General features: G+C 44.5%; 1 protein-coding gene across 1 annotated transcript in view; it reads right to left on the bottom strand.

The window, feature by feature from the left end:
- Positions 1–26,740, bottom strand: part of NFATC4 (nuclear factor of activated T cells 4) — a 298,850-nt gene that overhangs the window by 195,053 nt on the left and 77,057 nt on the right. Inside the window, exon 2 of the mRNA XM_078644835.1 lies at positions 22,956–24,099. Coding sequence (XP_078500961.1) covers positions 22,956–24,099 — 1,144 coding nt within the window. The remainder of the gene's footprint in view (positions 1–22,955; positions 24,100–26,740) is intronic.

The following is a 26,740-nucleotide window of genomic DNA, read 5'->3' on the forward strand; positions in this document are numbered from 1 at the left end:
AGCGACTTAAGTTAAAATCAAAAATCCCTTTTGTAATTGGACATTAAAAGACTTTTTTTTTTAACTAACTTCTAATTTTTTGTCATTTTTTATTTTCCGAAATGTAATTCCTAATGCCCTGTTTTCCACCTGTGATTTTTTTTTAAATGGAAGAGGATCATTTACAGCCTCATAATATGCAAGGAAAGGGGGTAAAGCTATTGAATGCATTAAAGAAGGAGGACTACCAGACTGCTCTTGGAGTCTGGAGGAAGTATGCATGCAGCAGTCGAGCTCAATGGAGAAAATAGGTGAGGAAGAAGAGGAGGAAATAGTAAAAGAAATTGACAAGGCTCCAGAGCAAAAGGAAGATGAGCCCATAGGGGCTAGATCACCTTTAGTGTCCAGAGCAGTGAGTGTGTCCTCTCGCAGCTTAACCTAGTTAGAGGTGGAGGACATACAGGTGGAGAGGGATCTGAAGTTGTAAGTGGCTACCCTAGCCTTGTAAGAGAAGAAGCTGGCCGCTGAAGAGAATAAGGTAACCTCGGCTGCCGAGGAGAAAAGGCAGCAGCAGCTGCGCGTTTGGCCCTAGAAGAAAAGAAGTTAACACTGGCCTTAGAGGAGAAGAATGCCCTGCTGGATCACGAGAGGAGTCATAACAAAATGGACTTGAGATTTATCTGAATCCAGTAAGATGGTAGCAGGGACAGTGAAGTGCCTTGGAAAGGTAAGAAAGTGCTCATCCCCAAAGACCTGAAACAGTTTGCACTACACCACCCTTCCAGGTTACGAGCGAGATTTAGCTTAGGCATCACATGAAGGATGCCACCCATTGGAATGGACATATAGAGCTGATCCATTCTGCTGTCAGGAAGGAACAGGTTTAGTATTGCAGATATTTGCTAAAGAACCTTGAACTCCAATATCTTCTCAAATTTACCTATGCTGGTTTTAACTGCTAACAGTGATGCTTCTAAATTTGTCCGCATTAGCAAGACATTTTCAGTGAATTGGCACATTTTATGCTGTGCCTCGCTGAACATAATCCCTTGGGCCGAGTCATTATTGCAAATCCCAACCACAAGAGGCTCTACTGTATGGTCATATATTAGAGGAGATAAGGGGCAACCCTGTCGTGTTCCCCTCTGAAGAGCAATGGGGTGAGTTAAAACTATTGATCCTAATTCTGGCTTCAGAGGCAACATAGTTTGCCATAATCCACCCTCTCATTATAGGGTTCAAGCCTACCTTTTATAAGCTAATCTCCTAAATATCTCTAACTGACCCTAAAGCCCTCTTAGCGTCCAAAGGGGGATAACTTTTTTTGCAGCAGATGTTTTCCTCTGTGAGTGCTACTCGTCTTGCATTGTCCCCACCCTATCTAATCCTTATGAAGCCCAACTGGTCAGCATCGAACGGTATGACATCAGCTAAGTCAGCTTGTTGCCAATGATTTTTCAGAATATCTTTGCATCATCATTGAGCTATCAGGCAGTAAGGCAAGGAGTCTTCTGGGTTTCTGTTGCTTATGAGTTAGGGTTATGCCTGCTGTCGATGTTGTGGGTGTTACCCACGGTTTATGGTAAACGTATTAAAGAGAGACGTCATGGGTGTGACTAATTACTACAAAAATATTTTGTAAAATAGGATCATGAATCCATCCGAGCCAAAACTCATCTTTTTGATTGTCTATTTGATTTTGCACTCTTTGATCTAATTCCTTACAATAGTTTGGTGGGACAGTCAGGATTTTACAGTATCTGGCAAATTCTCCAATTTTCTTAAGATCTTTAGGGTCTTGGGTGTATTGATTCTGGAAGAAGGCATAGAAGGTTTTTTGTTTCTCAACCTCTTGAATGACCCATGTTCAGTCAAAGTTAATTTCCTTTATATAGCTGTTAACTCTTTGTAGCTTTAATTGCCTTGCCAATCTTGTCCAGTTTTGTTACCCTGTTCCAATATTGTGCACCATAGTTTTTAGAGAGTCCTCTCAACCTTATTTGTTCTTAGGACAATTAACTGACCCCGAATTGTTGCCAGTTTGCTATGATTTTCAAGATTGTGTAACTCAGTTATTAATTTGCCTTCAATCTTTTTTTTCTCTCTTTACACCCACCAGGCTATTGCATCTCCCATTAAGGTCGCTTTGAATGCATCCAATCTAGTCGCTTGGGAGGTGTCCCCTTCCTTATGAAGTTGGAAAACCTCTAATATTTTGAGCTAATTCTTTCCTCATTGTACCTTAACAAGGGCGTGATCTAAAAGAGATATGTCTGATATGTGTGTGGATTTGAGTCTATCCAACAAGTTAATAGACATGAAAACATAACCGATGCATCAGTAGGCTCTAGGGAAATGAGAATAAAAGGACTAAGCATGGGATTCCAGGTAGATCGATTTCCATGTGGTCTCCAGTCCTGCATCACGCACAAGCTTGGTTAGCTGTTTCAATGCTACATTCATTATAGTTCTACCTAAGGTCAGCTGCGTATTTCAATCTAAGTTTAAGTCCCCTCCGATAATTACCTCATTCAGAGTGTCACATAAGAGTTCACTGGTGGAATATTTCAGGTAAACGTCCTGTCTCGTATTTGGTGCACACAGGTTTATAAATGTTAGTGGAAATAGTGCAACACAGCTATCTGGACCTTTATATAGCGGCCTTCCAGGTCTTTGGTGACTGTACGTTTTTCTGATCTAAATGTTTGCCCTGATATTGTCAAACATTATCAAGCGGCTAGCCTCAGTAAATGAAATGTTTAGACGGAACCTGCTGGATAAGTATAATTAATATCCTAATTTCATTCCAAAATCGCTATCTTAAAAAATGTAATTTCATTTTCACTTGACCCCTGCTTTCTTTTGCTTTTCCAGATTTTCACAAATCCAAATATGAACTATGAGTTGGATCCTGATGCTTCACAATGTAGCAGATATCAAATGTTTTTGGTTACCATAGTTTGTATTAATTTTTCACCTTGTGCAGTGAGACAGAACATACCAACAATTGGTGGATGCACCCACCAATAACAAAACCCACCAATACTTCCCTAAATTCTCACCCTATTCACCAGATGACTCACGTAGAAAATTAAAAGCTTCATTGCATATCAGTCCTTCAAGACCGTAGGTGTTCCACATTGAGATTTGATATCAGGATTGATTAATCCCAGGGCTCTAAGAGACTGAGGGTAGGTCAGGTAAAATAGGACCAGATTCCATAATCTGGGAAAGAGTAGAGACTCTCTGCTAGGTCGTATGGTAATTTCTCATGACCCAACAGACCCCAGAGTTTATGTAGCCAAAGTTCATATGTCGGTTTTGTGGCTTTCACCAAGAGGGATCAGATGGCATGTTTAATGCTAGCAAAAGATGGGAGATACTTTTGTCTGCTGTAGTGTGAATTGGGCACATCTCCGCTGGTGCGCCAAGCAACCCAAACTCGGGTAGTTTATCTATAGCCTGGTAATGAATCTGTGGGATAGTGGAGAAGACCCTGTTCCCAGAAATCTCCTAGCCTTGGGCAAGAACATAAGATGTGTAATTGGGAGCCCACCTCAACACATCTCTGCCAGCAGGCGTGAGGGCATATGGGATTGCTAGTGTAGAGTTGGGTAGGGGTAAGGTGCCAACAGAACAGGATTTTATAGAGGATCTCTCAATCACGGATGTGCCAAGGAAAGTTGTTAGTACGGAGGAATATTTCTCACCATTGTTTGGCTTCAAGTGTTTTGCTGAGATCTTTTTCCAACTGTACTTGGAAGGGAGAAGTGGGCTTAGTTGTTGGGGAATTAAAGAATGTTATAGACTTTAGAGACTAGATGTTTGGTGGTTTGTGTGAGATGGAGGAACTTTTCAATAGGTGTAAGCTCCCCACCAGGGGTGTGGAATTTAATAAAATATCTACTTGTTCATGGGACTGGTTGTTTCATAAATCTGCTTGCCCTGTACAAAATAAACTTGTCCTTTTGGTGCCATGTAGTGCGGTGACAAACTATGGCAGCAATCTCATTAAATAATACGATAGTAGGGTTTGAATACTAGCAATTCCCTTATTTGGCCACCTTTCCGCAGATCTACATACTGGGGCTGGAGGTAGCAGTAAGCAATAGTTCCCCATAGTAGGAATGCCCTTTGGAACCTATACAAACCTACTAGCATGTTTTATGGGGTTTTTATCTGCTCATCTCTAATATTTTACCATCAGTAGAAAGACTGGAAATGTACTCCATACAAGGGCATACGTAAAACCTCTTCTAGGGTTGGAGGAAAAAAGTGGTTGGTGGGAAAGTGAACTTGTTACTGTTTAACAGATTTTCACATGAGCACATCTACACATGCATATTTGCTCGGGCTAAAATGCAGTTCACAAATATTTTCTAGGAGTATGATTTCCTGACCTACCTCTGTAAATTCTTGTGAATTTATGAAAGCAGTAAATCTGCACTAATGCAAAGACATATACCATGACTGCACTTGTGTGACTATCTTTAAGAATTAGGCCCCATTTAGGTCTGGTGTTAAACCAACACATCAGCACACATAGTTCAGTGCCAGAAGCTACTGTGGCAATGCATGGTTTTTGTGACCAAAAATATTTTAGTTTTTTCCAATGTTTGTTATAATAATGAGGGCCCAGCAGGTCCCACAACAATAAAGTTGTACAAAAATCATGTCAGAACAAGACAGGTATTCACAAAACCAAAAGGCTGACCACCAATGTTATACCTGTTGGCTTTGCCAGTGCTTGTTTATTGTTATGATTGCTATCATTTTATTGAAACTCGTTACACTGATTTTCCATTATGAATATTTTTGGACATACTAGCATATTTCAACACATTTTACCAAATGATGCTTCAAAGAAATGGTGCCTAAAATTTCACAGTAGTTTAGCCAAACATTTTGTTTCTAGTTGCATTTCTTTATGGAGATTTTATTTGGAAAGCAAAGAATCAATCTTACTTTCAAGCTTTTGTATATATTTGCATCTAATTGGAGAGCATCCTGGAAGCATTATACGTTGCCACATATTGTTAAACTTTGCAAACGTGCATACTCATTTTTATACTGGAACCACTGTCAATTGTGCAGTCTGAACTCACATTTCCTTAGAGTGCTCGCCCTAATGATAAAGGCTTTCTATTAATGAACCTTAAATACAAGTTCGAACAGCATTAATAAATGGACACAAATACAAAACTGCAGACAATGAGCTTTACTGATCCATAATGTGGTACAGTAATCTGGCAGCCAAAAGGTTTGTGCTGCAGGGAGTGGGCCTATTTGTCCCAAGGACAAAATAAACATGAAAACTTGTTGTCCTTGACCCCAAACAACATGTCCTGGGCGGCAATAGGAATTCCACACCCCTGCAAATACAGTATTCCTTAATACTGCTCTGGGCTACCCAGTATTGAATGTGTTGATGTTAGACTTAGCATCTTTGGCGTGGTTTCCACTGACTTTTTGCCTCTACTTCCTGTATTTTTGATGCTGTGCCTGATTTCGTTCTTGCTGGCTTAGATGCTTAGGGCTCTTTGCCACTGCTGATCAGTGTCAAAGTGCAAGTGCTCCCTATGTAAATTGTTATTCGAATTGGTGCTCTCTGATTGCCATATTTGAATTACTACTAAGTCCCTAGTAAAGTGCACTGTGTGCCAGGGCCTGTAAATCAAATGCTACTAGTGGGCCTGCAGCACTGATTGTGCCACCCACATGAGTAGCCCTGAAAAGGTATCTCAGACCTGCCACTGCAGTGTCTGTGCACAGTTCTAAACCTGGCAATTGCCACTTGCCAGACTCTAACCTTCACATTTCTTAGAAGTAAGGCACCCCAATGGCAAGCCCAAGGTACCCCCATGGGCAGGGTGCAGGACAGGTGAAAGGTAGGACATGTACTGGTGTGTGTGACATGTTCTGATAGTGAAATACTGCCAATGTAATTTTTCACTATTGAAAGGCTATCCGATCCATAGGATAGAATGGGAAATACTCTGGAACATCTTACAAGTACAACTTCACATTGCAAAAAGATAGAGAAATAAAGTGTAGGCTCTCTGAACTAAAAATTTAATAGCACATTTTTTTTATTAAAACTGTTTTTTAAATTGTGTGTTTTAAAATGCCACTTTTAGAAAGTATTTTAACAAAAAGTGGGTTGGGCCCTAAACTACACCCAAACAGGCCCTCTTCAATAGTTACATACCACAAATTGTCTGGGTGTGTGCTTTCAAATTAGAGACATTTGTACAAAAACCACCTCAACTACTGGAGTGTTTCATGTTTTGTTTTTATTACACTTTCATGAGTTGGTCAAATTTTAACACAAACGTTCAACTTTTGAATCATGTCAAAACCAAGAAAAACAACAAGGTTGAAACAATACACACTACATGAATAGCAATACCACAATTGACATTAGGACAAATGAAAAAGCAAAAATATACGACACATAAAATTACAAAAAAATACAATCAGAATAAGGTGAGCAGTCCTTCAATTGTACAGAGAAGTGTGGCGGCACAGACAATTTTCAATTTCAAATTCTGCAACCTGCCAATAGCAGCTAATCATATGTAACAATCGCAACAGGCAAATTGCCCTGTTTGCACACTGTGTGATTCTGTGATTGAAGTAGGTATTTTGACTAGCTGAGTAGGGTCATCAGAATAAGGTAACCAGTCCTTCAATTGTATTGAGAAATGTTGCGGCACAGGCAATTTTCAATTTCAAAGGCTGCAACCTGCCAAAAGCAGCAAGTCATATGTAACAATCGCAACAGGCAAATTGCTCTGTTTGCACACTGTGTGATTCTGTGATTGAAGTAGGAATTTTGACTAGCTGAGTAGGGTCAACGTGTTTCAGAACCCCTAATTTCTTAGAGGGTTCTCAAAGAAAGTTCTTTGAGGTACACAGAATGGTTAAATTAGAAAATTCCTACTTTATAAAAGTTACAAACCACAAAGTGTCTGGCTGTGTGCATCAGAACTGTTGTTTTGCCTCCCCAAGGACTCAGGAACAGACACATCTCTTTGTTTCGCAACACTTCCCATCTGCGGCTGTTTGGCCTTGTGAATTTCGACGCATATACAGGTACGTTGTTTAGAAACACGCATCCATAGATTTCTATGGACCAAGTTGCTTGAAACCTTTGAAAAGTCATATTCTTAGTACACGTGTGTTGGATTTGTTGTTGTTTTGGTCTTGTTGATTTTATATAAAGATACTTTATTTTTCGTAAACTGGTGTGGTGTCCATCTGTGGTGTTATCACTGTATTACTGTGTGTGTACAAATACTTTTGTCAATGACTTTGGGGTAATTCTGTATGCTCGTGCCAAGCTACCCAGCGAGTGAGCAGGGGTTATCTAAAGTGTGTACCCCCTTACCCTGACTAGAAGCAAAGGTCTCGATTTGGACAAAGGTACCTACCTCTGCCAGCTAGAGACCTCCATTTCTAACAGTAGACAGCAGAAGCGCTCGGTTTTTAAATCTTATATTCATATTTAATTTCCTTGAACGACTTCAAGATGCCTGCGGAGTAAAAATCCTGACAGCAAAAGCACCTCGTTGACCTCCAAATCTGGAAGTCACGAGTCGCCATTCCTGGTGAAATATCGCTGTTACCTATTATTGGTGTTAGGGGAAGGGGAATGGAGCGAGCCCCCCACCCCCACCCCACGTGTGATAGATTCCCAGGCTCCAAAAGTGGCCCTAGTACCTAGTACTTTGGGAAATGTAATAGAGTCGATCTGTCATATTTTTAGGAACCCATGGTACCTCCCCCTGGTGTCTAGTGGCTAAATTCTGGTCTACAAAACATCACTCATTGTCTGTTTCCCCCTTTAACCATTTGATCATATAATGCAGCTGGGAAGTCTAGTAGTCGTGTATTAAGTGGGAAACTCTCAGTCCCTCCACTCTCGGGTGCTTCATGCAAGCCTTTGTAGCCAATCTTGATCTCCCACTATCCCAAATATGTCATTCTAATTTATTTCTTTATTTGATAGTCTTGTGAAGCACACAGCTACCCAAAAAGGGTTCCCAGCGTGAAGCATGACAGAAGCCAGATTGTTAACCTTAAATAACCCTGCCTTCAAGCCTTTGCAGAATGTAAGCAGAGAAGTACAGTCCTTGAGGGATCTGGGAAGGGATTTCCACAGCCTGGGACCCAACACTGCAAAAGAACGTCCTCCCATCCGGGCCAGATGGAACCTAGGCACAGTGCAGAAGGCCAAGTTGGAAGATCAAGGAACAAGAAGGGATGTAAGGTGCCACTAGGTCCTGAATGTAGCGTGGACCTGTTCTAGATTTGGCTTAAACAAGTAGCAGAAAGCCTTAAATTGAATCCGCTTAGAGACTGTGAGCCAGTGCAGATCAAGGAAATGATGAGAGACTGAAGCGTGCTTAGAAAGCCAAAACAGCAGTCTAGCCGCCGAATTTTGGATCATGCCTTGATAGATGCCTGGTCTATTCCCAAATATAGGATATTGCCATAATCCAATCTAGATAGGATTAAGGCTTGAATCCCAGTCCTTTGGGCAGGCCGTCTGCAAGCACAAGATATATTTCTACCTGCGGAAAAGCACATGGGCTAGAAGACATATAGAATGCATGGCAGTGGTGTCATTTTTAACAAGGCTATGTGTCCCACCTCTGAAAGTGCATTGTTTTTCCATGCTGCTAGGTTCTCATGTAATAGAAGTTCGAAGTTTATCCTGGCACAATCTAGGAGACGGTGTAAACTGTATTCCAAAACATTTAATGGAGTCTAGTGACCTTTAAAATAGTGTCTCAGGTTTCAGTGACTCAGCCAGGGGAGAGAGCTCCCCTGGACCAAAACCAAACCCTCAGAATTGGTCATATTGATCAGAAGGCCTGCTACTACTCGAAACTCCTTGACTAAAGGGGTAAATGCTTGGCGAGATTGTTGGAGTTTGGTGACTATGGAGTATATCATTAGCAAAGGCGGCAATTTAAAAGTGCCTTAGAAACATGAAATGCCACATTTCTGGGGTCTCTAATTGTCTGTAGAAGGGGCTCTTAAAAAGGTTGAAAAGAAGAGGGAAGATGGGTCAACACTGACAGGTACCTCTATGTGTACGCAATAGAGGGTAGCGATCCAGCCGAGGACCCCTGTGCCAAAACTACATCATTCCGCATACTCCAGTCCACTCTGTCAAACGCTACTCTTTATATATATATAACACATGCTGTTTTCCATTGTGAGTACAGCAACCAACGCTTTCAATTAGAAAACAATTTTTTAGTTAAAAAAAAATATATATTTAATGTTGTCAAAGCAAAGTGCTGCACAGTAAAATAATTACTGTAATATTTTATTGTTTTCTTCGCATGATAAATATATTTATTGAAATTAAAGTTACAGGCAAGTCAAGGTTTAAAGGGATGTCAATACTGTATACAGCACAAAGCTACAAAAGACCTGGAATTCCCAAATGAAGATGCTTACTACCTTCCCGTTATCATCCACCCCACCATATTAACTGAACCTTAACTCCCACCGTGGACATCCATCACTTGTGAAAGCTGGAAATAAGATGCATAGGAAAAGTATTAATTAGTCTGGAGCAGTTAATATGATTGTGACACCAATTGTGCAATTGTTTATTTGTGTAGGAATGTATTGTTTTTTGTGAAAGTGCTTGACAATGAGGACATTAATGGTAGGTTTATTGTTATGGTCATAAGGTGTTATCATACGTTATCACACACTCTTATATGCAAGTTTATGATACAGCTTACCTCATCTTGCCTCATGTACAGACACAGCTGAGGAGTCGAACAGCCAATCAGAAGATCAACCAAGAAAAAAAGATGGTGTCTGGAGCATTACATTTGAAATTGAATCAAGATCTGGTCTATGTATCAAGTTCAGAACCAAGCTCTAAACCTGCTGAAAGTAGTGGGATGCAAATTGCCCCAGTTACTCCACCATACCAGCGGAGAAAAAAATTAAGGTTGCAACTACTGCTGTTTGAAATTAGGTTTTTCTTTGCGAGAGGTATGTACCCTGTCCAAGCAGGAACCACAATCCTAGTTAGGGTAAGGCACACACACACACACACACACACTAAATTAGCCCATGTTCACCCCTCGTAGCTTGGCACAGAGCAGTCAGGCTTAACTTAAGAGGCAATGTGTAAAATATTTGTGCAACACTTCAAACAGTAAAACATCGAAAACACCACACAAAAAGATACCACACCTGGTTAGAAAGCATAGAGCTTAATTTAATTAACAAAACAAGACCAAATAGACAAAACCCCAATAGGTAGAACCAGATTTATGATTTTTTAAAGAATAAAGTGAAATGTAGTGCTTAAAAGCATAAAGCGCCAATCAGGGCGATCTGGTCATGCTAGTCCGAGTCAAATTCAAAAGTTCAGGCCAACCGCGATGGTGCGCGGGTCGGATACAGGGACCAGGCTTGCAGTGCTGAGAAAGTACATTGGTTGCGACGTCGTGGAAGACGAGATGCGGGGTGCAAATAAAGCGATGCGTTGACGACAGTCCACAAAGTTCCAAACCTTGCACAGGTGACGGTGCGTCCACACTGGGGATGATAGCCAGCGCAGCAGCAATGCATCAATGTCTAACCTCGCAACGGCAGCGATGCATTGGTGCCAAACCTCGCAACGGCTGAGATGCGTCCACAGTGGAGGAGATGTGTCAGTTCCGAGCCTTGTGTTGATGGCAATGCGTTGATTCTGCTGGAGTAGCACTGAGTCCCACTTCCAAGGGCCCAAGACTTAGTTGGGAACCAGGGCAGACTCCCAGACGGCAGAGTCAAATGCTGAGGTAGGTGAGTTGAAAGTCTTTTTTGTCCCTGAGGCTTCTATCAGGAGGCAAGCCAGCAAGCCCTTGGAGTCACTCTGGGTTCAAGCAATGTAGGCCAGGGGGCAGTAGGTCAGCACAGCAAGAAAGCAGTTCTTCCAAAGCAGTATTTCAGCAGAGTGGCAGTACTTCAGCAGCACAGTAGTTCTTCCTAGCAGAGTCTTCACAGATCCATAAGTTTACTCAAGTGGTAGGGTCAGAAGTCTGGTTCTTTTACCCAGTGGTGACTTTCAAATGGGGGAAGACTTCAAAGAAGGGCTTTGAAATGCACAGAGGCCCACCCTTCTTGCCCTGCCTCCCCACTCACTACATGGTGGTATGCAGCCATTTGTGTAGGGAAAGGACACAGCCTATTCAGTGTGAGACTGTTCCCAGCTACTCCCTCCCATCCTCCCAGGATGGCCCATTAAATCACACTTAAGTTCCCATAGTGTGCGGCTGTCTAGAGGGAATACACAAAGCTCAGACGTGTATCGGATATAGGCTGCAGGTACACAGGACTAAGAGCAGAAAAATGCCATCTTTCTAAAAGTAAACACAACAGTGATGGACAGAATGTGGATCAATGTCACACATTCACCCCAGTCCAAAGATCTGGGCCCAAATCCATCGTTTTTCCACTCCACACCACCCTGGGTTAGACAATGGCGATATGCAAATCAGCGCTGACCCTGTGCCCCATGGGAACAGTCCAGTCCGAACTACAAAAGCCATGTCCTTCCCAGAACGGAAACAAGCATCCGAGGACCGGCCCGGTTTCGAGGTAACACCTCTCATCAGCCCGGCTAGCTTGATTCCAGTGGTGTGGAGTGCCTGGGACTCACGTCTGAGCATCCCCAGTACACTAAGAGCGGTAATTGCAAACACAACAGTGATGGACAGAATGTGGATCAATGTCACACATTCACCCCAGTCCAAAGATCTGGGCCCAAATCCATCGTTTTTCCACTCCACACCACCCTGGGTTAGACAATGGCGATATGCAAATCAGCGCTGACCCTGTGCCCCATGGGAACAGTCCAGTCCGAACTACAAAAGCCATGTCCTTCCCAGAACGGAAACAAGCATCCGAGGACCGGCCCGGTTTCGAGGTAACACCTCTCATCAGCCCGGCTAGCTTGATTCCAGTGGTGTGGAGTGCCTGGGACTCACGTCTGAGCATCCCCAGTACACTTAGAGCGGTAATTGCAAACACAACAGTGATGGACAGAATGTGGATCAATGTCACACATTCACCCCAGTCCAAAGATCTGGGCCCAAATCCATCGTTTTTCCACTCCACACCACCCTGGGTTAGACAATGGCGATATGCAAATCAGCGCTGACCCTGACCATCACTGTTGTGTTTGTAATTACCGCTCTAAGTGTACTGGGGATGCTCAGACGTGAGTCCCAGGCACTCCACACCACTGGAGTCAAGCTAGCCGGGCTGATGAGAGGTGTTACCTCGAAACCGGGCCGGTCCTCGGATGCTTGTTTCCGTTCTGGGAAGGACATGGCTTTTGTAGTTCGGACTGGACTGTTCCCATGGGGCACAGGGTCTGCGCTGATTTGCATATCGCCATTGTCTAACCCAGGGTGGTGTGGAGTGGAAAAACGATGGATTTGGGCCCAGATCTTTTGACTGGGGTGAATGTGTGACATTGATCCACATTCTGTCCATGACTGTTGTGTTTGCAATTACCGCTCTAAGTGTACTGGGGATGCTCAGACGTGAGTCCCAGGCACTTCACACCACTGGAGTCAAGCTAGCCGGGCTGATGAGAGGTGTTACCTCGAAACCGGGCCGGTCCTCGGATGCTTGTTTCCGTTCTGGGAAGGACATGGCTTTTGTAGTTCGGACTGGACTGTTCCCATGGGGCACAGGGTCAGCGCTGATTTGCATATCGCCATTGTCTAACCCAGGGTGGTGTGGAGTGGAAAAACGATGGATTTGGGCCCAGATCTTTTGACTGGGGTGAATGTGTGACATTGATCTACATTCTGTCCATCACTGTTGTGTTTGCAATTACCGCTCTAAGTGTACTGGGGATGCTCAGACGTGAGTCCCAGGCACTCCACACCACTGGAGTCAAGCTAGCCGGGCTGATGAGAGGTGTTACCTCGAAACCGGGCCGGTCCTCGGATGCTTGTTTCCATTCTGGGAAGGACATGGCTTTTGTAGTTCGGACTGGACTGTTCCCATGGGGCACAGGGTCAGCGCTGATTTGCATATCGCCATTGTCTAACCCAGGGTGGTGTGGAGTGGAAAAACGATGGATTTGGGCCCAGATCTTTTGACTGGGGTGAATGTGTGACATTGATCCACATTCTGTCCATCACTGTTGTGTTTGCAATCTTTCTAAAAGTGGCATTTTTAAATTGTAATGACAAATTTGACTTTACCATTAAAGAGAACTTATCATTACAATTCCATAGGAATCCCCAATGCTAACCTATAGGCTGGGGTAGACCTTGCAGTAGTGAAAAATGAATTTGGGAGTTTTTCACTACCTGGACATGTAACATTTAAAAGTACCTTTTAATTAAACCACCCTACCCTATGGGCTACCTAGAGCCTGTCTTATATGTAATAAAAATGGAGTTTTAAGATTTGGCAAGGGTTGCAAAGGCCAAGTTGAAATGGCACCACAAACTGCACACTTAGGCTCCGCAGTGGCAGGCCTGAGACCTGTTTAAAAGGCTACTTAAGTGGGTGGGATAATCATTGCTCACAACAGTCATCCAGAGTTTAAACTTCTCAGCCATCTCACGTAAGTTATCAGTGAAGAATACAATAATTTGTGTGTCATCGACATAAGATACTACCTGGAATCCAAAGGATCTCACTAAGGCTGCAAATGGGGAGATGTATAAGTTGAAAAGTGTGGGGCTGAGGGAGGAGTCCTGCGGCACACTACATGGAAGGCTGAATGCCTTGGCTCTAAACTGACCACAACTTACAATCTACCGTCTACCAATAATAAAGGAGTGAAGCAGTTCTAGTGCCTTTGCGTCCACCTCTGTTTGTTGCAGCCGTTTGACCATTCCTGAGGGTGAGACAGGTAGGCCGGTGGTTGTAAAATAGTCTCTCATACTTTCCAATGCAAGCACACAATTGGAGGCAGAAGGATGGAGTCAATAGCATCAAGTGAGAGAGAAGTACTCCACTGGGCTGGGCTAATACTTGATTGACAAAATCTCAAACCGATGGTTGAAAGAGATTGGTTGAAAAAAGCCAATACTGTAAAGGGGTGCACCTAAGGCTCACTGAAAGTACATTAGACACACACAGTCAAACCCCGGATCTAGAAGGGACAGAAGTGGGTAATTTTCTGTCTGCAATCTTGCTCTTTGGACTTTCCAGAGCATGTGTTTTCTTATAAGCACAGCAAAAGAAACACAAAACCAGGGTCTAAAATTAGACAGATTTTGGTTTGGTTTGCACACCACTTACAGACGCAACCACCAAATGGGGATGGGGTACAAGAAGACAATAGAACGGCGAGATTTAGTTAAACACAGATTTTCCATCTTTAAGGAGAGATGGCGTGATGTCTCCCATTACTGCACACGCCATTCACCAGTCTTCAGGTCCGGATCTGAGGTCCAAGGTGGATTTCCTGGGTGGCAAGTCCCTCCCCTAATTTCAGGTCAGTTGGGTTAACGTTTTTACTCTTGGGTTATCCACCAGTCATACACAGCAGAATCTCTACAATCATTCACTATTACTGAATGCCTTGGGCGGGGCCTAAGAGAGGCTGGTAGCATAAGAAAAAATGCCCTCCCCCTTCTTCATGTGCATTCCTGTGGGTGGAATTTTAACCTTTATCATTTTCAATGTGCAGGGTTCTTAAAACCCTTACAATGGAACTACCATCCTTGAGGCACTGAAAAAATGTGAGAGAGGGGATGATCATTTTATTAACAAGGCTCACCTCATGTCAAAATATAGGTACAGACGTGTATTCAAATACATTCCACAACAACACTTTGCAATTGCCACAACCAAAATGGAGGGGGTGGTCATTCTCTTTAACAGGAGAGCACACTGTACACTTGAATCAGCGCCTACAGACAGAGGAGGACAATGGATGTTCTTCAATGGCTCTCTGAATATTCATCTAATTTCCCTGGGAGTGGGCTATGGCCCTAATAGGGACCAGGAGGGGTTTCTAAAATGTACAATCCAAGAACTGTTATCCCTAGTATGGCACCCCTTAATACTGGTAGGAGACTGGAAATTAAATCTTGACCCTAGCCTGACTAAATTGAGCCGCAGCAGCATGGGTACTGCTACCCTAGCACAAGAGGGTCAGGACTGGCTTAAAGAGATTGGGTAAATAGACATCAGAAGAGGCACTAAAGCTAATGTTAAAGACTACTCTCATGACTCAGCCACTCATAAATCATAAAATAGGTTGATAATATCCTACTGAATCAAAGTCTGAGACCCATAAGGTGGAACGGGGGTCATCTCCCTATCTGATCATGTTCTGTTCCTTGTACAGTGGAATGGCACAGGGGGCATCTTGCTGAGAACACATTTTGGACGCTAAATCAACACATACTTACAGACCTAGTATTGAGACAGCACATCCATGATCTCGTCAAGGAATACATGGCACTTAACCCCTTGTGTGCTAAGGACAGCCCCCAGCCACCCTATGTCACGGTGGGCATGTGCTCAGGACGGCTGGGGGCCGTCCAAACACTGTTGATTCCCCAGCACGGCGCAAATTCCCCGCCTGTGAGTAATAATTAATTTAGTGGGCGGAGTTCAGATGGCCCCCGGCCATCCTCAGCGCACGCCTACCGTGATGTAGGACGGCCAGGGGCCGTCCTGAGCACGCAAGGGGTTACGCCCCCTAATTAATTCCCCGTACCGCAGCGGAATTAGTGCCGCAGGGAAGGGGTTAATGACACTGTGGAATACACCACCATAATGCTTTGGGATACCTTAAAAGTAGCCGGAATCAGAAGAGGGATATATGTAGAGGAATCTGGGAGATTACAGAAGGATAGTGAGTCTAAAACACTTCCTGGTGGACCAGCTTAAAAAGTTAGACCATCAACACAAACTTTCAATCCCACAGAAAGTATGGCACAAAGTGCTAGCTATTAGAGGCCAACTGAGCGTATTAGGAATGAATAAGGCTCAATACACATTGGCCAGAGTTAAGCAGCGCTGTTATGAAGGAGGAATCAAGGCAGACAAGAATGCTTGAAGCACAACTGGCTACAAATGTAAATCCAAACCATTAAACATAATTCGGGTTAAAAATCTTAAGCTTAGTGGAACTCAAACTCTTTTGATACTTTTATCAAAACCTTTAATACCCAGAAGATAGCAAGACCTTCTGAAATTAGCCATTTCTAGATTCAGACACAGCTTCAGGAAGAAGAACTGTTAAAGCAACAGCTAATCTCTGAAAAAGTTATTAGGACTATTAATTACTTAAGACTTATATTAGGCTCAGTCCCTGATGGGTTCCTCCTTGGATTTTCTTCTGAATGCTGGCCTGCCCTGATTTCTATTCTAACAAGCTCTTAATAACACTACTGACATTGGTAGGGTGGGTTGGTGTACAGCAGAGGTAGGATTTCCTTAATTGTGAAGCTAGGGAAAGATTCCCATGGACTTACAAGATACTGTTCACAAGAAGAAAAAGGTCTCATTCTTTTAAGGCTTTAGATACAGGGAAAGCTTTCAACAGAGTTAGATGGAGCTTCCTACGGGACACTCTGCTTTCTCAGGTTTTGGGTTGAGATTTACTGCTATGTTGTTAGCCAGTGTAAGAAAGTGGATGATTTTTGGGGTGGATGAGTGCCCACCTCAAGGAATATTTACAGCTCATTAGAGTGAACCCACAAAGTCATTAAATCAACGTGCGTTCAACACCCTGGTAGCTGTGGCACAGAGCAAACATATTTAGCTTAGGACAATGTGTAAAGCATGTATGCAGTGCCAAAACAGTAATCAAAAAATGAACCTGAGTTAGGAATTTCGAAAGTTTTAGAGAAAATAGTGCCGAAAAGCACAAAGCGCCAATGATAATCAATGGTTGTGGTTGACCGAGTCCTATGTGCAATTTGTGGCCAGCCTCAAGAGAAGGCGGGTAGAATACACCAGCCAAGTTTGTCATGGTCAAAGATTTTACCGTCTGACTTTGGGCCTTATTTAGAGTAGTTTGGCTGTGGGTTATGTTATATCCTATGTACTTATAAGTTGTAATGGTTAGTTCTATTCTCCTGGCAACCGGATCTTAGCAACTGTAAGCTCCTGTCATCTGATTTTGGATTGTGGAATCTAGAGGCAGAAATGGACTTGCTTCAGGAGGAACGGATGCTGGGGTTACTGTTCCTAAACTTAATAAAGCCCTTTCTTTAAAGAAGATACCTGCGATGGCCTCTTCTTAAAAGGTTACTCCATTACAAACATGACAGATATCCCATCTTCTGTATTACATAGGCCATAGGAAAAATGGACGGAAACCCGACATCTTTGTGTCGGAGTAACCTGGTCTTACAAACTCTAAATCAGGTCCTTAGTCATGTAAGCCCCCATCAAGCCCCCATCAACCACAGAAGTACACCTGCAGGTAATATGGGGAAGCACTTACAGCTTCACAGGAGGTCAGTCTGAGGCCACCACCATGGTCGAGTCAATGGTCTAGTCTAGTCCAGGTCCAGCTGCCACTGGCCAGCTGGGTACCTATGTTATGTTATGTTATGTTATGTTAGGGATTTGGTAAAGCGCAACAGCTGCCCCAGCAAAGAGGCGTCCCGGCGCTGCTAGATCAGAGAAAACAAATACTCAAGGACAATCAGGCAAATACAGAAGCCTATGGAAGTGAGAAAAGGATGGTCTTAATGGCTTTCCGAAAAGCCAACAAATTCTCCATTCCACGGATGTGGACCGGCAGAGAGTTCCATAATTTGGCCACTAACAACCGGAAGGAGCGACCACCCATACAGCATAGTTTGGTACGTGGTACCTCCACCAGGTGTTGCCCCAATGAGCGCAAGCTCCGGGGGGGGGCAGGTACCAAGTCAGCAATGGGCGCAGTAAAACCGGTCTCCCGGTTTTAAGGATTTTGAATGCCATGACGAGGGCTTTGAATTTGATCCGGGAAGCAATCGGGAGCCAATGTAGTCTTCCAATCGTTGCTCTGGCAGAGCATCTGTGAGGGAGCCCGACCAGAGAGTTCTCGCTGCCAGATTTTGGACCCGTTGGAGTCGCAAGATCTCGGCTTTATTCGCACCTAGGAGCAACACGCTAGCATAGTCCAAGCGAGAGATGATCGTGGCTTGAACTATAAGCTGGCGAACTGTTGGCTCAAAGTACTTCAGGATTGGTTTTAGACCTCTCAGCAAGCCCACACAAGTAGCTGCCACTCTCTTTGTGTGGGACTGAAAGCTGAGCGAGGAATCCATCCATACTCCCAAGTTCTTCACTAGGGGCTTGGGCGTTGGTATAGTGCCCAGCGATGCCGGCCACCAATGTTCGTTCCAGAGGGCGGTGTTTTTCCCTGCCAGCAAACCCTCTGTTTTGCTAGCATTAAGCTGTAAGCAGTTCTCAGCCATCCACTGGGCGACTGCTGCCATACCATCTGTAAACCTCGTAGCAGACGCCGAGGGCTCTTCAGCTAGAGTGATAACCAGCTGGGTATCATCCGCATATGATACCAGCTCAAGGTCCCACTCTTTAGCCACGATAGCCAGGGGTTGCACATACAGATTAAACAAAGATGGACTAAGTGCAGAGCCTTGCGGGACTCCCTGGCCGATAGAGTGAGACTGAGAAATGTATGGTGGTGCCGAGACCCGAAAGGATCTCTCCTCTAGGAAAGATGGAAACCACTGTAAGGCAGCTCCCATGATCCCTACCACCTCCAGTTGGTGCAGAAGGATCTCATGCGAGACCGTATCAAAGGCAGCGCTGAGATCTAACAGAATCAGCGCTGCACTCTGACCGGCATCGAGGATCAACCTTAAGTGTTCAGTAGAGGCGAGAAGGGCGGACTCAGTACTATGGCTAGGCCTAAATCCGTTTTGCGACGGATCCAGAATATTATTTTGGCTCATGTACTCAGAGAGAACATTATTGACATGGGCCTCAGCAAACTTGGCCATCCACGGGAGAAGGGAGATTGGCCTAAAGTTTTCGGGTTTGGAGGGATCTAGTGAAGGTTTCTTAATGATGGGGGTAACCTGTGCCTGTTTCCAGGCCTTAGGAACTATGGCTGTGGAGAAGGACAGGTTGAGTATTGCACCGATCGGCTGTTGAAGGTGCTCCAGGGACTCCATAAATTGCGCCGGCCTCATAGGGTCCGATGGCGAGCTTGCTTTCACTTTCCTGCAAAGTTTAACTAGCTCTTCTCCAGAAATCTCTGGGATAGATGTTAGAGTGGTATCACCAGCCCTGATGTCAGCAAGATCGTGTAGACCAGGAGGGTGCAGCGAGAAGGTCTAATAGATATTTTTCACCTTTTCGATAAAAAAGATGGCTAGTTCTTCGCATTGCTGTGCAGAGGATATCTTAGAAAAAGGCCTCCTGCGGTCTCCCTCTAGCCACACAGGAGGTTGACCAACTAACTTCTAGAGTCCACTTCTTTGTCCTGCATGCAAGACAAAGCAGCTCTAGCCCTTCAGGGCTCCTATTAGGTCAAATACAGCATATCCAGTCCTCCTCTGATCTTCAATAGGTCAAGGAAGTGCTCTGTTGAGGGTACCTGTGGGTGCTACATTTATTCCTGTCACCAAATAATGGGTGGAGGCGACTCCTGTGCAATCTCTAACCAATGGGGCAAAAACGTTCCTGCGGCCAACGCTATCCATGTTTTCAGCAGCTCCTGTTTGCCTTACAAGCAAACAGGCCCAAAATGACATGTGTCAGGGCATCTACAAGATTGTGAAGGTCTTGAGCCACATTAAACTTGGGGTCTAATGACTGAGGGTTTGTGTGGGGAGTATACTTAGGTAATCTTATTGTCCTACCACACTGAACACTGAAGTTCAGTTTGAAGCAGGTACTGTACCCACAACAAACCCAGAGACAGATGTTTTGTAGCACAAAAGCAGGGCCCTTCAACAACCATACACTGATCCACAATAATTGTTTGGCATCCTGTTCTTTCCCTTTCAAGTGTACCTCAGGTGCTGCATGTGGCTCAACAGACCCATTAAGCAGTGTTAAACAGTATGGTGTCACAAGATGGCTGCAGCTCGTGCTCTGAATATTCTGTGGACTTAAGAGGAGTCTCTCTGTGCATTCAGGCCAGCCTATTGTTTCCTCTCGAAAGTCAGAGCATACCTTTTTCACACCTCTTCAAGGCTGAGCACAGAATGAGAGCTGGCAGAAGCTTATTCTAATTAGCCTTCTGTCAGTTCAGGCAGGTAAAGTAACTTTCTACAAATTACTTTACCTTACCGTTTATTTCCTTAAGATTTATAAAAAAATCTGACTTCAATCAATCAATCAATCAATCAATGAATCATGCCATTTGTATAGCGCACTACTCACCCGGGAGGGTCTCAAGGCGCTTGGGGGGAGGGGTATGCTACTGCTCGAACAGCCAGGTCTTGAGTTGTTTCCTGAAGGCGAGATGGTCCTGGGTCAGCCGAAGGTGGATGGGGAGGGAGTTCCAAGTCTTGGCAGCCAGGTAAGAGAAGGATCTTCCTCCGGCGGTGGCTCTTCGGATGCGTGGTACGGCTGCGAGGGCGAGGCTGGTGGACCGTAGCTGGCGGGTGGGCGTGTAGAAGGTCAGGCGGTCGTTGAGGTACTTGGGGCCCAGGTCGTGGAGAGACTTGTGTGCGTGGGTGAGGAGCCGGAACGTGATCCTCTTGTCGACGGGGAGCCAGTGCAGGTTCCTCAGGTGGCTGGAGATGTGGCTGCGTCGGGGGACATCCAGGATGAGTCGGGCGGAGGCGTTCTGGATGCGCTGGAGTCTTTTCTGTAGCTTGGCTGTGGTTCCGGCGTAGAGGGCGTTTCCGTAGTCCAGTCGGCTGGTGACGGGTGCCTGGGTGACAGTCTTCCTGGTCTCGGTCGGGATCCGACTTCACCATTTAACTGGATTTTTAATAACTTAGGAATAGTGGTTCCTTTCCCTAGATACAGTATTACAATGTTAATCTGTTCTCTAGTTCTTTACATAGGACAGCAGATGTTTAATAACTATTACAAATAGTGGTTAAAGTATTTTTCATGGTGGTCCCATTCCCTAGATACATTATTAGTATGTTAATCGGTTCTCTGGTTTTCTACATAGGACAACAAGGCCTGCCTCAGTGAAAATATATTTTTGGGCCTTGTCAGTGTAGGGACATGGTAACATTAATTTTCTACATGTCCCACTTTTAAATACCATGCACCCTACATTGTGGGCTGCAAGGCCTACACAAGGATAACTTATTAAGATTTCAAAGCAATGTTTTTTACAGCCAAAAGGGTTATTTTGCAAAGTTGTACTGCAGGGTGTACACTGCAGTTGTCACGCTACAGAGGGTTAGCCTGGTGTCATGTTTAGCCTGCCACCGTAGTGGATGGCACAATATGTTCTGCACTCGACTAGTGGCATTTAATGTGCAGGCCCTGGGTGCACTTTCTACACCATTTACAAAGGACTTTTGGACACGTTCTAGTCCAGCAAAAAGTAAAAAATCTGGGGTACCTTGCAGAAAAGTTGGATTTTGTACAGCTGCCACAAATAACAATGAATGGTAGATCATTCCGCTGCAATAGTAATACAGTGAGTATACTGGGTGGGGTGGCTGATTTCCCTTGTGCTGTTTGCGATCACCTGGGACCGCTGGTCCAAACGTCAACAAGATCACCAAATCCAGGGAGTGAAATTTGGAGGGACGGAATTTAAATTTAAGGTGTAACTATTTGTCGATGACATTATGGTATCAATTATCAATCCAATTGAATCTCTCCCTTCCCTCCTTAACTTGTTAAGCAAATTTGGAAGGGCAGTAGGATTAATCTGGGTAAATATGAAACTCTTCCTATAATGCCCCATTGAAGTTGAAAGAGTGGCTGCAATTGTTCTTCCCATTTAAACAAAGCCAGGGAGATAACAAGCATCTCGAGGTCAATCTAATGCAAAGAATAGCCGGCACTTACAGGGCTAATGTCTCTCTGCTAATAGCCAAGATTAGAAGGGAGACACGGTGCTGGTATTAATTTGCACTGGCCTGGATGAGCACAGTTGCCTCTTGTAACAATGACTATTCTGCTTAGAATTATTTTCCTCTTTCAAACACTTTCCATTTCTATCCCATCTCAATACCTGATACAACTTCAACGGATTTTCAAATACTGCATAGTGGAGGTAAGAAGAAGCAGGTCCATCTTCATTTCACATACTGATCCAATGGACCGGCTGGTCTGTGCATCCCTAGTATGACATCTTACTCCCAAGTGACCCACAAGGATATCTCATTGAAAAGGCTATAGTGGAAGCAGACAAACAATGGTGTTTTATTAGTCATACACTTGCTGCAAGGCCCCTATGGAAGGTAGCATGACTTCACCACCCCATATGACTATATCCACAGTGACTCTCAACACTAAAGGTTTGGGATCAGTCTTATGTGATATTGGGGCTCACTTCCCTACCTGTCCCTTTCAGGATGCTTCTAGGGAACCGGGAGTTTCCTGTAGGGCTTGACAAAGAGGCTTTCAAGGCCTGGCAAATGGAACAGTGTAACACGCTTTGCCAGCTGTTTACGAAAGGTGGGCTTGGATCTTTTGGGGAAGGAAAAGACCACTGTGGTCTGTAAACATCCGAATACTACGGACTTCTGCAGATAGTTCACTGGGCTTCATCGCCACCGATCAAAAAAGCAGCGACCCGCTCACTGACCCTATTTAAAAAATAGCTTCAGAAAATCTCAAAGGATAAACACGAAAGTTTGAGACACCCTAGAAGACAAACCCAGGTTTCAAATTAAATGGGAGGAGAAGGAGAAGTTAGATAAGACATTCTCGAAATAACAATGGAATCCAATTATGAGACAAGCAAGGAAGGGGAAATCACACGTGCTCAGTGGCTGGAGGCTAATGCCTAAGAACTTTCAATATAGCTTCATATTCACAAAAACACAAACTTTGAAGACATTACAAATTCTCACCTGAACACAGGACTGTGACCTCCAATCCTTGCTTTAGACCAGGCAAGGGGGGATGGAACCGACAAGTAGTCCATCCCCATGTTCTCTTTCCTTCCTGGGGAAAACAAGCCTGGCCCGTCTTCATTGCCGACTGCCATTGGGGAGGGAGTCTTGTCTGAACCATTGCAGATTGGTTCCTCCTGCCGCATAAGGGCCACAGTCTGCTCAGTGGATGTTTTACGTGCCTTCTGGGGAATATTGTCCAACTCTGTAGGTTGGTACTCGAATGTGGATGCTTTGGAGAAGGAGTTTAGATCATTCTGAGATCCTGCCTCAGCAGCTGGGTGGTCATCTGTCACACTGTTCCGTCTGGAGATGACTGGTGAGGGAGCAGAAGATGTCGTCGGTTGAGGGGAGATGGAGGGCTGAGCCTCAGAGCTGGAGTATCTTCGTTTTCCACAAGGGGAGGTAGGCCGAGAGGAGCTTGATGATGAGGCTTGGGGGTACAACCAGATATCCTCCCTGGGTGATGGGCATGGTGACTGGCGTGGTGATAGAGATGGACTGGAACTATAGGCCCGGAGACCCAGCTGCCACTGGTCCTCAGCTGGTGTGGAGGACCATGGTCTGGGAGATCCCCTAGGTGAGCACAGCGGAGAAATTAGGGTGAAGCGGGAGGCGGCATCATTAAGCTCCGTCTCCACATCATCACACATTTGGTGCAGGGAGTCGCAGGAAGAGGCATCAGAGAAAAAACTCCAGGAGGAATGGCTGCTGGCAGGGCTGGCACTGAAGAAGCCATCACGGTAGCCATAGGGGTCCAGTGGGAGGTAGAGCTGGTCACGACCAGGTTGCTCTCCTCCATCCCATCCATTTACCTGGCTCCCATCTTCAAAACCTCCATCACTGTTGTCAGGCGAGATGGTAGTGATCTGGATGCTGGGGCACTCCAGGAATCTTGAACCACCTAGGTGAATGCACCGCGCTGGCTGGCTCTCATAAGTCCCATTAAAGTCTGCGTCCGAGGCTGGCTTGGGAGGCGGAGAATGCATACCTGCTCGACTGGCAGGACCATGGCACGGGATGCCTATTGGCAGGTTAGCAGGCAAGGCTTGGCGGCCCCTGGTCATGTCTGTTCCAGGAGAACGGTCATCCGCTTCCAGGTCTGTAGAATACAAAGGAAAATAAGATTAGGAACCTTATGTCACAGTAAGGTATAAGTTGCTTCACATGTCACCTCTGTTATTTATATATGGTACAGTATTTGACTATGCCCCCAATGGCTCTAGTAGATGCTCCATAATATGCATTTCAAATTTGAAGTAGCCAATGACTATGTAGAGTTTTGTAGCTGGATATTGGTCATGGTTTGTGGTTTCTTTCATGTTAGAGTATGGTTACTGGAAATCAGGCTTTAGGTGGAATAGTGATCAATGCAGATGGTCCAAGACCTATACATCTTGCAGCTCTTGGGATTGTTAGGGTACTCTGTCAGGCAATGATGTTGATTGATCACGAAGAAGTCATTTATAACTTTCACTTAACCGAGAGCAAAATGACAACATTCAGTACTCTGCAGCAATTGTTCTACCAGCAGAAGTAAAAGCCGGACAAGGGCATGCAAGGAAGTAAAAAAGAAAGAAGATACCAGGGCCTCTGGATATACAAGGAAGTAAAAAAGAAAGAAGATACCAGGGCCTCTGGATATACCCATAGGGCAACGGCATGGCAACGGAGTCCGGAAAATGTCAGGAGGAAGACCTTGTGGGGGAAGCGACTATCCTAAAGTCATGCCACAAGAAAAACTAAACCCAAGGGGCACCAAAGGTAAGCAAACCGTAATGTAAACTATATGGAACTTCAGCGCATAAAGAGTTAAAGCCTGGAGGTTGAAGGTTTTGTAAGAGTACCTCCACCAGAATGGATATCTGCCCTCATCAACTGTAGCTACGAGAACCCCTTGATAGCAGCCAGATGCATTCATTGTTATATAGTAATGTTAAAAAAACGTGTAAAAGCAAATGAGCATCTTAAACGGCCTCTTGTACATGAGTAATGAAGAGCACAGAGCCATGGATTTCAACGTTTTTGACATTTCCTTACTCTGGTACTGACCTGAATAGTAGTGGTGGGTGAAAGATTCAGCTGACAAAATATGAAGAAGCAACATTTGGTGCTTTTGTGGTTCACCTGCAGAGTACATTTTGTTTTGTATCACTGTTAGACTGCAGACAAGGGGTGGATTCCAAGCCTGAGCACATAAACTGATCAAGAGGCTCATCTCTCTGTGTGCAGCAAAACATTCCAGAGATATACAAGCTGCCCCAGCTATTCTGATAGGCTACCAATCAGAGTGACTGAAACAGTGGGTTGTTTAATTACTTCCGATGGGTTGTCTATTAACAATTAGAACTGGTGTCTGCTTTTAGATTATACTGATTGGTTGCTAGGCAAATCTGGATCCGCTGTCACTTGTGGGGCTCTCTAGCGCGTGCGGGATCCCACCCTTTACTACCTGTGGCAGCAGATCCTGAATGTGGTGAACTTTCCTTAATATCTGCTACTGTAAACAGCAGACAGGAAAGGTTTTTTAATGCGCTCACCCTACTGAAGAGTACAAAGTTGTCGATAGCAGACCTGGATCTTTGGGGAAAACGATTTCAGTAAGAGAACTGAAACGTCTATCTGTCTACTGCAGAGATCTGCTTCAACTGTGCAAGGCAGAGGTTTGGAACCCACAGAGTGCTGACTCAGCCATTCATCATTCCAGGGTTAAAAATGAAAACTGTTCATCTGGTTGATATAAACACTTTTTTTTTTACAAACTATGACTATGGGGCAACCAAGTTATACATTCACCCTATTGCAGCACATATCTTTGTGCCAGATAGGTGTTGGTGGCAGGGAGGTGTGGAAAGGGAGAATGGAATGGCAAAATGACGGGAACCATCCATGTGTGGCACCTACAATGTAAACTTATGTTTATGAGTGTACTTCCTCTTTCTTCAAGACTTTACTGGAGAAATCCTTCTATTGAAAAATGTGCTAAATGGTAAAGGGAAGAGAAGTGTGGAACAAAGCAAGTAAAAAGTTGACAAGACAGGGAGAAGCTGAGGAAGAATGAAGGTGTGGAAATGAAGGAAGTGCAAGGCACATGTTTAGTGCAAGATTTTTAGTTGCTCCAGGTGCTCGAAACTGGACAAAGGACATGAGAGAATCCTTCCCTCTGTCCAGCCCCTCCCCCGAGTCGTCTTAACTTTCCCTCTGTGAAGGTAAAGAAAACTGAAGTCTGGACTGGTCACTAGGTGTCCAAATTGGAGGTTGACAGCGTGGTCCATGAAATAGCATTCAGGAGGATTTAAGGACTGGTATGGTATGTTTTCACGCAGGCAGAAGGCAAGGATAACAAATGGGTCCCAGAAGAGGGCGGGGTGGTAGGTACATGTAGGTGGGTTACTAGGGAGGCAGGAAGAAGTTAGAATTTGAAGTTTTATAAGTGAGTTTGGAAGTCATAGTGTTTAAAACAGCAGAGGAAGTTGCAAGCATGTTTCTACAAGCACAGATGTAGCTCAATAAAGTGATATTTTCCTCACTGTAGGGTACATGTCATTGAGGATGCTGTACTACCTAATGCCAGTGGCACAATCGAAGCTTGCTTTTCCCTAGAACTGGCAAGTAGGGAAAAAATGGGATGAGTGTAGTGGAAGGAATGGAAATGGTAGGTGGAGCATAGAGAAGTAGGAAAGTTGTGAGGGAGGAGCATAGAAGCCGAAAGGGGTACAAAAGAAAGGAGCTACCAAAAGTGG

Source organism: Lissotriton helveticus, chromosome 5_1, assembly GCF_964261635.1.
Source record: "Lissotriton helveticus chromosome 5_1, aLisHel1.1, whole genome shotgun sequence".
Classification (NCBI taxonomy): domain Eukaryota; kingdom Metazoa; phylum Chordata; class Amphibia; order Caudata; family Salamandridae; genus Lissotriton; species Lissotriton helveticus.